The following is a 12,588-nucleotide window of genomic DNA, read 5'->3' on the forward strand; positions in this document are numbered from 1 at the left end:
ATTAACTTCCACTAGCCTGCCTCTGTGTCAACACACAGCAGGTCGAAGCCCGGGTCTGCCTGCATTGATCCTAGAAACCAGAGAAACCATCAAGCAAAGTGTCACAATCTGCAATCTGTAGAGAGTCATGACTTTTGGCCAAATTTGTGGAAAAATCCATGTGACACCAATGTAAGTCAATGGGAAACCTAAGTATTTTTCTGTGAAATCAACAAAAAAAATTGCTTGTGATCGCCATTAACTTAGGTTCATTATTCATAACAAATACTGGAATAGTACTCAGTATTCGGTATGCATAATCTGAACCCGAATATTTCACTATTCGCCCATCACTAGTTATAATGTTTTTCTGTATAATGTTGTGCACTGCTCCGGGAGGGAGTTGAGTTCTGCCCAGCAACAGACTGCAGGGTCACAAGTAGTTAAATGTTGGGACTAGCCCACAATGGGAGGAATTAGTTCATAGGGAAAGAGACTGTTCCCATGCATAAAGTTTGCGAAGACCCTTTGTGTGACAGGGGCAGATAAATCATATGAAGGTTATCACATCTGTATGCAATGGATGACCTGTGGTGGAAGAAAGAACGAAGGAGACCGTAGAAGAGATAGCATAATCATGAAATGCTTACTGAGGCACAGAATGCCAGACTACGTGTAGTCTAAAGACCAACCTTCCAACGTAGTGGCCTCAGACTCAAGGGTTCACAGGACAGGACTATGACAGCAAGGCTCCAAGCCTTAAAGGTAATGGCTGGGATGGACTATTACGTGAAATAAGTTGACTTTCCTGAGCAGAGTCTCCCAAAGTTTGTGAGGGTGCAAGGCTCTATTCTGGCAATACTGATTACCTCCTTACTCCCCCCTCTACCAGGAGACAAAAACGTGGATTCTGAAATTTCTGGGAGCAAAATGCTCTACTCTGACCATCTTGTGTGCAAAGACGTTATGGAAGAACCGTTAAGTAAAGCGTTGTTGTTAAAACTGAACTGGTGGTCTCCTTGCAGAAGCGAGTTATCATCTGGTCCTGGTCAGCTGAAGCCAACAGTTGAATGCGGCCTACATGGATGTACAACACACATGACACAAGTCCACACATCCAGGTAGACCATGTCTTTCATGTAGCATGCTGCGGTGTCTGGCGTCAATCCTTCCTCCATGACTACCACCACACGGCATCCTACACAAGGAAGTAAGAAAAATACAGAAAACACTTCAGAAAGGTAATTTCAAGAGTGGAGATTGCGTGAGGGTGCAGGATTAATGATGTTCAGCAGGACCACCGTTTGAAGAGTAGACTTCTTGTTACTTCGCCACCGGGGTCTGCTCCAGCAACTTCTGCTCCGATCGCCAGGCGACGCCGTGTTCCTGCTGTGGATGGTGCTGGTGATGGGAGAGGAGTCGATGCCAGTGGCACCGATGGGCGCAGGCTCCGATCATCCACTGGGCTGAGTTATCTTAGGATCTGCAGTACCACTGGCTGACTGTGGGTGGCATGTGTCTTCCAGCTGAAGTTGCCAGCGTTCAACTACAGACAATGGGAAGACACCACACCCTTCTTAGTTCCGCTCCTGTCTGCTGACCTCTGCCAGAGATAGTTCTGATTTCCTGTCTCCTGGTCCGCCCTATTCTGTTTTGTGATTCCTGTGTGCTGACTTCTGCGTGTTTTCTGACTACCCTTCTGCCTGCTGTTTTTGTACCTCGCTGCCCTATCCGGATTTGACCTCTGCTACGTTTTCTGATTACTTCCTTGTCTGCCAATTCTGTCCCTGTTCTGCTATTACTGGTTTGACCCTGCCTGACGACTACTCTCATCGGACTGCAGCCTTCCACAGGTAGTGAGTTCCAGGGCCCTGTGTAATTCCAAATCCCTGTATAGGGGTTAAAGGGTTTCAGGGTTCTGGGGGTCCTACTTGGTGAGTGGCTTCCCTCTAGTCTGTCAATTACATCCCACCTGAGTCTGTTGATCCAGGCAGGCGTTACACTTCTATTCTCATATAAGCTCAAACCATCCCATTGTGTTCCCCTGCTCAGGATCCTCCTCTATTAGCTCAAGTCATCTACAAGTGTAAAGACGTCTTGGGATTTGATTATGTAGGAGGTGGTTGCGATACCCCTCACTCCTGTTGTGTTTTAGGCTATTTCATGTGCTTTCTGCTGAATGTATTAAACATACGTTGAATCCTATAGAGAATGTGATAAGAAGTGCTGCTGCTAGAAGGTACAGTGTCTCTTTGTAGCAGAACCAGGACTGTGTAGCGGCCGGTGCCACCAGCGACTGAGAACCCAATGTAAAGTGTTTGGGTTATGTAACATGTAATGTAATGTATTAATGATATATTAGCCAGATAAGCTAAGGGTATGAGTTTTACAGGTCTAGTAGTGATAGACACTTCCTGGTTGTAAAGCACCTTAGAGCAAGGTGGAAGGAGTAACAGATGGCCAGTGGGTTGTTTGGAGAGACAGGCCCTGTGAGGGCAGTTCTGCAGGAGGGTTCCTGGAGTGAGAACGTGACCTCGTAACTTGGGCCAGTCGGGAAACCCGGAGGTATCCTCCAAGGGTCTGGAGCCTTCGACTCACCATGAACATTCTTTCAAGAGTCCAGGGACTAGATGGCCATCGGGGAAGAGAACTTCGGATTGACCAAAGGAAGTCGAGTGACTAGAAGCTGTCAGGGGCAGAGGAAAGGACTACGGTTAGCCGAAGAGTAAATAAGGGAAATGAGGAGGCAGCTGGAGGACTAGCTCCCAGATAGTGGGATAGGCCTAGACGTAGTACCCCGGGAGAAAGTGGCAGCAGGACCATAGAATTGTGGTTATGTATATGTCATGATGGTGAAAAATAAAATAAACTGTTCATTGTTGTTTTGCCAAGAGAACCCCAGGGTCATGTGTCTTACTACTACATCAATGATCGTGACCAATTGCGGGGTGGTGGACTCTGCCCTGAAGAGAACTGTAAGTGTTGCACACTCTGCCCAAAGCGTCCGCACCTTCCTTAAATTACATGACACAACTTGTGAAGCTACAGGTCTCAGACTATGCAGTCACTTGATATTCTGGAGGAAAAAGAACCAAAAACCATTACCGTGTTTAGTGGAGAAATTAACTGCGTTTGATATCTGAATGTGGACTGAAGAAGTTCCTTCAGCTTCTCGTCCTGGTAATCAAAGTGCTCCCCTAACATCAGGGTACTGATGATGTTTGTTGCAGCGTAGCCCAGGAGCAGTAAGGGGTTGAATGGCTTCCCTGCAGAGAGAAGGCAAGACCATCATGATGGGACCTTCAGCAGGGTGGGTTCTATCCTCTGTCTGAGGCAACAATTGAAATCCCATTTCCCCACCAAAGAAAAAAATCATTAGAAAGAGATAAGCAATAAAATGTACGATGGAAACACACACATGAATACATAAGAACAGCGGATAGAAAAAGCCTACACATCCCAGGGTTTTGTCATGAAAAATCTCCTACAAAGAAGAAGAATTTATAGGCTTTTTCCACCATTAATGATGCCCATAATCTGCACAAATCCCTTGAGAAACAAACTGAAGGGGGAAATAAAACTAGGAAAACTACAGTACTGTGGTTGCATAAGTGTAAACACCCATCTTATTATTGGGGATGTGGTGTTCAGAATCAACTAATCAGATTCACTCTCATTTTACACAGTATCAGTAATCGACCGCCATCATTTACAGTGATTCTCATTAACCCAAAGAAAATGTTGCTGTTCTGAGAGGGCTTTCCTGACATTTTCTTAGCTGTTCTTTTTACAGTAGAATCTGTGGGACATAAATAGCTGACAACACAACAAAGGGATACAAATTGGTACAGGATGTTAACTAGAGGCCAACGGCTACATTAAAGGAGCTGCAGGAATGTCTGCCAACTACTGCTTGTGTCCTGTATGTGCGAGCAATCTCCCGTATTCTTCATATGTCCAGCCTGTGGGGGAGGGGGCAAGACGGAAGCCTTTCCCTACAAAGAGAAATAGCTAAGCCCGACTATGTTTTGCCAAAACCTCCATCACCTTTCAGTACGACAATGATGCTAAATGACCTCCAAATCCACTAAAAGCAGCTTCACCAGCAGAAGATGGAAGTTTTGGAATGGCCGAGCCTGAGCCCAGACCTAAACTTAATTGATAATCTGCGGGTGATCTGTAGAGGATGCTGTGCATAGGAGACAAACCCGCAATCTGACATATGGAGCTACTACAAGGATGAGGGGGCAAAGATCGGTGAGTCTCCATGTCATAGACCCAGATCCAAAAAGATATTAAAGGTGGATAAAGTTCTGAAATGATTCTTCTGGATATGATTTTTTTTTTACATGACAAAAACCTGACCTTTTACCAGGGGTATGAAGACTTTTTTATCCACTGTACATACATTTATACACACATATAGATGAATAGATGTGTATTATTCACCATGGGGAACATCAGAAAGAAACTGGAGAAAAACAGGTTTTTTTGCCGCGCTTGAAGACCACAGACATTGATGTCAGAACAGATGATTCTTTTATTGTTTCATTCCAAATTATTATTATTATTCACCATGGATATATATGTATACAGTATACACGCATATATACATATTTATTCATGTACAATATATGGTTTATTCACTGCTGGTATTTGTTAATATACAGTTTAAACCCTTAGTTTCCATCCAATCTCTATAAAGACACATCTGCAGGTTTTTCCCTCTACTTGCTGCCGCCCCAGTGTGTCACAGATGGTTCTTAGGCTTCAAAGCTTCTCCCTTTTTCCTCCAAACGTAAAGATGGTCATTATAGCCAAACTGTTCAATTTTAGTCTCATCAGACCCCAGGACGTCTCCAAAAATTAAGGTCTGTGTTCCTGTTGCATGTGCAAACATTAATCTGGCTTTTTTCTGTTTCTTTTGGAGTAATGGCTTCTTCCTGCAGAGCGGCCTTTCAGCCCATGTGTATATAGTACTCGTGTCACTGTGGATAATGACACAATCTTACCAGCTTCCGCCAGCATCTTCACAAGGTCTTCTGCTTTTGTTCTTGGGTTGATCTGCACATGTCTGACCAAAGCACGTTCATCTCTGGTGCACAGAACCCGTCTCCTTCCTGAGCGGTATGATGCTGCACATTCCCATCTTGTGTGTACTTGTGTATAATTGTTTGTACAGATGAATGAGGCATCTTCAGGTATCTGGAAATTGCACCCAAGGATGAATTAGACTTGTGCAAGTCCACAATTTTCCTCCTGAGATCTCGGCTGATTTCTTTTCACTTTCCCATGATGCTACACAAAGAAGCCGCGTGTTTCACGTGTGCATTACAATACATCCACAGGTGTGTCTCTAATTAACTCAGATGTTGTCAATAAACCAATCAGAAGCTTCCAAAGACATGACATCAGCAGTCCCATATTGTTTAAATGCATAATACGTTTAGTGTTTGGAAACTTTAACTTTGGAGAAAGGAATAAAAATGCCTGAAAACATTCTCTCTCTCTATCATTATTCTGGCATTTGGCAATTATAAATAATTTTGGCTCCTAATTGACCTAAAATGGGAAAGGTTTATTCTGATTTCATGACAGAAAGTGAGAAAAACATACAATGTCTATGAAGCCTCGTCCGACACTCCATAGACTTTGCCAACAGCCAATGCGGGGTCACGCTGTGCTACGAGAGACCCGGTGCCTTTGAAGAGCGGTGACATCAGTAATGTTACTGCTCTTCTGATGCTCTGATTCACACTGCACTGTTTGTGACTTGGTGACTCTGAAGATTTGTAATGTTACTGATGTCACCATTCTTCAGAGCCACCAAGTCTCCCGCAGCGCAGCGTGACCCTGCAGTGGCTGTTAGCAAAGTCTATGGAGTGTCGGACGAGGCTCCATAGACATTGATTGTCAGATTAGCTTTGGTCTACGTTTTATTAAAGTTGTGGAAAAGTGTTGGGATGTGTCTTATTTTTAATAAAGTATTTTTTTGGTATGTGTGGGTTTCTTTTTTTTAATTTTTATTACTGGGTTAATAATGGGGGTGTCTGATAATAAATAATAATAATAATACTCACCTCCAATGTTAACGTTAACCAGGACCTGTTGTCAATTCTGTTTTTGGACAATTCACAGCTGACCAACCCCAAAAACCATTACCCCGATTGCCAACGCATCAGCGCACTAAAAAAGAGCCGAGGTGAAGCATCAGAATTGGCACAGCTAATGTGATGTCCCACTTCTGGGGCAGCTGTGGGCTGCTATTTTTAGGCTGGGAGGAGCCCAATAACCATGAACCTTCTCAACCTGATAATACCAGTCCCTAGCTGTCTGCTTTACCTATGCTGATTTTCAAAAAAGTAGGGGACCCCACGTCATTTTTTATTTTAAAGGGAACCTGTCAGGTGTAACATGCACCTAGAACCACGACCAGTTCTGGGTAACTATCAGTAATCCCTGACTAACTGTCCCTGTATACACTAAAAAATAGTTTAAAAGAACTGAGAGTCATCAGTGGTTGATACCTTTTAATGGCTAACTGAAAAGATCGTAATAAATAGCAGTTTTCGAGACTACTCAGGTCTCTTCATCAGGCTCAGTATAACACAAAATCTGAAGAGTCACCTATTTATACACAACAGGACACAGAATAGAGCAGTAAATAAGACAAGTGATGTGAAGCAGAACTATAAGCATGGCAAGGAGACAATCAGTTGTGGCAGTAAATATTGCAGCAGTTCATAGATAAGCAGTGTGAAAGTTTTATTGTCCTCTGATTGGGGTCTGGTCCAGAGTTGTGACGCCCCCAGATGCTCTGAGGAGCACATGTCTTAATTGATGTAAAAAGACATAAATCCATGTGACCCTTTATTCCTGCTCTGAATGTGTCAAAGGTCATCATAAATTTGTATTCCCAAATATATAGAGAGAAGGGCTGCACACCAGTGACAGTGCAAGGGGAATAAATGTAAAGCAGAAACTGCTGTGTGAATACTGGCATGAAAAATACAATAGCTATATGTGAGACTGAAAATATGACAATGGAATCTGCATTACTGCCATAAACTTAAGAGTGAAGAGAAATTTAGCTACTGAATTGATCAATACAGCAGAGCCCCAACACCTCGTCACGGTATTCTATTACATTGGGGTCCCGAGCTAATGTGTGTCCTCTCTTGCAGTTAAAAAACTTACTGTGTGTGGGAAGCTGAGACCATGGCTATATATTTATATACATTTATAGCCTGGGTCTCAGTTTCCCACACACGGTAATATTTTAGTATTCGCCAATCACTAGTGATAGACTATACTGCAGATACGATGTGTACTCTCTTGAGGGTACTCAAACATTGAACATGACCCAAAATAGGACTAATGTTTTGAAAGGCTTGTGACAATTAGACACTGCTTATTCACTTTGACAACAGCTAGATTGTTCCTTTGCCTAAACATAATTTTGTCAGTAGCAAACCTGTTGCAGTTCCCCAAAAAAGCTATAATTGTTGTTTGCAGTTCTAGTTGAGAAGCCATTACTTTGTCACATTTACATAACTATACCCGTTTTCTCCCTAAATACATGGATAATTTTTGAACAGCTTGTAAAAAAAAGCCATTACTAGTTAATTTAGCAAAGATAAAAGCTGTTAAACTCCCCCAATAAGGATATTTGTTGCGCCCCCCATATATAAAACTACAGATTCTTCTGTTTATATGTCTGCGTATAAACACCGATAAGGCAGGCAATAATGGATAATTTTTGGACCAGTTATACATTTTAAGTAGATTACAATATCTGAAACAGCAGTGTGTGGTTAAATTTATTGCTGTTTACAGTGGGTACGGAAAGTATTCACACCCCTTTAAAATTTTCACTCTTTGTTTCATTGCAGCCATTTGGTAAATTCTCATTAATGTGCACTCTGCTCCCCATCCCCCATCTTGTCAGAAAAAAACAGAAATGTAGACATTTTTAAAAGTTTTTTTTTAAACAAGAAAAACTGAAATATCCCATGGTCATAAGTATTCAGCCCCTTTGCTCAGTATATCCCATGGTCATAAGTATTCAGCCCCTTTGCTCAGTATTGAGTAGAGGCACCCTCCCTTTTGAGCTAGTACAGCCATGAGTCTTCTTGGAATCTTGGATTTGGGGATCCTCGGCCATTCTTTCTTGCAGATCCTCTCCAGTTCCATCAGGTTGGATGGTGAACGTTTGTGGACGTCATTTTCAGGTCTCTCCAGAGATGCTCAATTGGCTTTAGGTCAGGGCTCTGGCTGGGCCGGTCAGGAACGGTCACAGAGCTGTTTTGAAGCCGCTCCTTTGATATTTTAGCTGTGTGCTTTGAGTCATTGTCTTGTTGGAAGGTGAAGCTTTGGCCTAGTCAGAAGTCTAGAGCACTCTGGAAGAGGTTTTCTTCCAGGATATCTCTGTACTTGGCCGCATTCATCTTTCCTTCAATTGCAGCCATTCATCCTGTCCCTGCCCCATAGCGTGATGCTGCCACCACCATGTCTCACTGTGGGGATTGTATTGGGCCGGTGATGAGCAGTGCCTGGTTTTCTCCAAGTGAAAAGGTTTTGGTACCATGTTAGCCAGTTGAAAAATTATTGAATGTTCTCAGTGAGATGAACAAAATTATAATCTTGTGATACCTTTTAATGGCTAACTAAAATAATTTATATATTTATTTTAGTTAGCCATTAAAAGGTATCACAAGATTATAATTTTGTTCCTCTCGCTGAGAACATTCAATGGTTTTCTCCACACATACCGGTTAGAATTATCAGTAGGTTATGAGGGCTTTCATATGTCTTGGACTGAGGAGAAGCCACTCTGCCATAAAGGCCCGACTGGTGGAGGCTGCAGTGATAGGTGACTTTGTGGAACTTTCTCCCATCTCCCCATCTCTGGAGCTCAGCCACAGTGATCTTGGGGTTCTTCTTTACCTCTCACCAAGGCTCTTCTCCCACGATGGCTCAGTTTGGCTAGACAGCCGGGTTTAGGAAGAGTTCTGGTGGTCCCAAACTTCTGCCATTTAAGGATTATGGAGACCACTGTGCTCTTAGGAGCCTTGAGTACTGCAGAAATGCTTTTGTAACCTTGGCCAGATCTGTGCCTTACCACAATTCTGTCTCTGAGCTCCTTGGGCAGTTCCTTTGGCCTCATGATTCTCATTTGGTGTGACCTGCAGTGTGAGCTGTGAGGTCTCATATAGACAGGTGTGCGCCTTTCCAGATCACGTCCTATCAGTGTAATTACACACAGCTGCACTCCAATGAAGGAGAAGAACCATCTCAAGGAGGATCACAAGGAAATGGACAGCATGGGACTGACATATGAGTGTCTGAGCAAAGGGGCTGAATACTTATCACCATGTGATATTTCAGTTTTTCTTGTTTAATAAATTTGCAAAAATTTCTACATTTCTGCTTTTTTTCTGTCAAGATGGGGGATGGGGGCACATTACTGAGAATTTACCAAATGGCTGCAATGAAACAAAGAGGAAAAATGTAAAGGGGTGTGAAGACTTTCCGCACCCACTGTACCTCTGGTTGCCATTTGTTTACACCTAGCAAGAAAGTTTGAGGTCACTTAGATATTAATAAAGTTGTGTTTGCATTACAGAGCTCAACACAGGTTAATAATAAAGAATATAAGAGACCTCAGTGATATACACACTTTGCAGGCAATTAGAAGCTTTTCAGTAATGTGAATACAATTTTGGAGGAACCTTCAGGGAATGTGCATTTTACGTTATTCGCTCAACTCTAGATTTTATACCAGACGAGGCTTTGGCTTTCTTATAAGATGGTGGTGCTTGTCTCTTTCCATTCTTGCCAAGTGTCGTTCTTATGATGAAGTATTCTGTGAAAGGAACAAAAAGAAGCATCCATGCACCTTGGGCATCATCTGGAGATGATGTGGGGGTTTCATGCTACACTAATACTCTAAGGGGTACTTTGCACGTTGCGACATCGCTACTGCAATATCGTCTGGGTCAAATTGAAAGTGACGCACATCCGGCGCCAGTAACGATGTCGCAACGCGTAAAGCCTAGATGCGCCGATAAACGATCACAAAAGCGTCGTAAATCGGTGATCGGTGTAGTGTCGGTCATTTCCATAATTTTGGGATGACCGATGTTACGATGTTGTTCCTCGTTCCTGCAGCAGCACAGATCACTGTGTATGAAGCCGCAGGAGCGAGGAACATCTCCTTACCTGCGGCTCACGCCGGCTATGCGGAAGGAAGGAGGTGGGCGGGATGTTTACGTCCCGCTCATCTCCGCCCCTCCGCTTCTATTGGCCGCCAGAGCGACGTCGCAGGGCAGGTGAGTGCATGTGAAGCTGGCGTAGCGATAATGTTCGCTACGCCAACTATCACCATGATATCGCAGCTGCGACGGGGGCGGGGACTATCGTGTTCGATATCGCAGCATCGGCTTGCGATGTCGCAACATGCAAAGCCCGCCTAAGTGCACAACTAACTTGACTCCTTCCATTAACTTTGACAGCTGCAGCCGGTCACTCCTTCCTGAAAACGGTACAAGCACATCCAGTACTTTTTGATATGGTCTGCTTCCTACCCTCTGCTGTGAGCACCAGTGGGTTGAACTGTATCTTTCCAGGAAGACGGTAGATGTCAGGCTACGTCAGTTCTTGTGTGGACACACTTGACTAGTTGAGAGGATAGAAATTCATATATTGATTTGTACAGTCACAACAAGTTTCAGAACCTGAACGTGTCACAATGTGACTGTGGGATAGTGAAGGACAGGGGTTCTATGTAGTCCCTCACGCAAGAAACCCTAGGTTATCTTTAACGTCAGAGTTACTACTAATGGTGGAGATGCCTAAGTCCCATTACTCGCTATGCTCCTGACCAGTACTACTCTGATTCTCTCTCCCTCCACCACCCGGGAAGGATGGCAGGAGTATGATGGAAACAAAGAAACATACAGACAGGGGAAAACCAAAACTCTGACACACTGCACACATACAGGAATAGATCATGAGAGACTCAGGAGAAAAGCAAGAGCAGGAAGGTAGCGACAAAAGTCAACATGGGTTAACTCCACAACCGCAGTCAGCAACAAATAACACCATCATGAAATAGTCTGGAGCATAACACCTCACCACACCAGCTAGAATATACTATAGCTGGCAAAGAAGGAGGGATCTAGCAAGCATATACAGAAGAGGAGCAGATGTAATTGGCTCCTCCACAACATGTGATCAAAGGAAACTAACAACAGTTATGCAGACCAGCAGAGATTAACTCCTGCCTATGAATTACCAGTCTGCAGGTCAATGCCTGAGTCTTAGGTATATTTTATCCATATTCAATTAATTAAAGGTAGCAAAAATTACACCCATCTCTGATACAACAAAACTCCAAAACAGCATAAATAAACTGGAGGCTCATATAAGTCGCTGTGGAGACAGTGCAAGATTTACATACCAAGGGGTTGCTGGTCACCTGGGATAACAGGGGGAAAGCGCTCCACGCCAAGGAGCTCCCATACGTACGTTTCGCAGGGTTGAAAAAGGTTACCCGCTTCCTCAGGGGGAATAAAGAGTGCAGAACATCTCCTGTTACATAAAAATTAGGGATGATCGAATACCTCAAATATTTGGTTTCACGAATATTTGCCGAATAGGTCGCCGCTATTCGACTATTCGCGAATATTCGATGCGCAATGTAAGTCTATGGGAAACCCGAATAACAACTAATCGGAACTATTCGGGCATCCCATAGACTTACATTGCACATCGAATATTCGCATAGCGGCGACCTATTCGGAAAATATTCGCGAAGCCGAATATTTGAGGTATTCAATCATCCCTAATAAAAATCCCTTCTGACTGTCGGAAGCCTGGGAGGCCACGGTTGTAGCATTGAGATACCTGATCACGAGAATACACCTCTTTGGGGAGAGTCTCTGTTTCCTCAGTGCACCTCATACTATTCCCATTGGTGCAAAAACTGATTATGGATGAGTTTAAACCTTTTTACTAGGATGAAGACCAGTATAAGGACATTTCTGAAGAGAGAATAAAAAATAATTAAAAAATAGCAATAATGAAAAATAAAATAAAAAAATAAAGGTTTTGGCCACAAGTTTACCTATAATGTGTCATGAGATGTTTTATTGTCCCGAGGGTCTCCTGTCCTTGCCTTTTGAAACTCTGGGATTTAAACGTAGCTGAACTTGTTTTTGAGGGTTAATGACCTTATCCTTGCTGGTAGTTCCTGGTTAGTCTTATTTCAGGTGCAGCCGCTTTGTGACCACTCCTTTCCTCTTTAAATAGTCCCATGTTCCATCACATGATGCCGGTTATAGATGCATTCTGAACAGACTACTTTGCAGGGAGAAAGCTTCTTGTAGCAGCTGGAGTTTTGTTGCTGGCAGCCCTGGCGCTTGGCTGCAACTGTAGAAGTTGGAGTATATCCTTTTTAGTCTTTGTTCCTCTGTCTATCTTCCTTCCCCTGTTTCTTATTACTGCAGTGGTGCAGTCTAGTGTACTCACCAGCCTTTGCACTAGCCATGAACAGCTAGGGACTCGGCATATGACGGAGGCCGGGGTGGGGGTTGTTGACAGAGTACC

At 43.4% G+C, this 12,588-nt stretch overlaps 1 protein-coding gene across 1 annotated transcript in view; it reads right to left on the reverse strand.

Annotated features, from left to right (window-relative positions):
- The window catches only part of LOC142316930 (cytochrome P450 2C3-like), a 66,752-nt gene that overhangs the window by 17,852 nt on the left and 36,312 nt on the right, over positions 1-12,588 (reverse strand). Inside the window, exon 5 of the mRNA XM_075352704.1 lies at positions 3,085-3,245. Coding sequence (XP_075208819.1) covers positions 3,085-3,245 — 161 coding nt within the window. The remainder of the gene's footprint in view (positions 1-3,084; positions 3,246-12,588) is intronic.

This window comes from Anomaloglossus baeobatrachus, chromosome 6 (genome assembly GCF_048569485.1).
Source record: "Anomaloglossus baeobatrachus isolate aAnoBae1 chromosome 6, aAnoBae1.hap1, whole genome shotgun sequence".
In the NCBI taxonomy this organism is placed as follows: Eukaryota; Metazoa; Chordata; class Amphibia; order Anura; family Aromobatidae; genus Anomaloglossus; species Anomaloglossus baeobatrachus.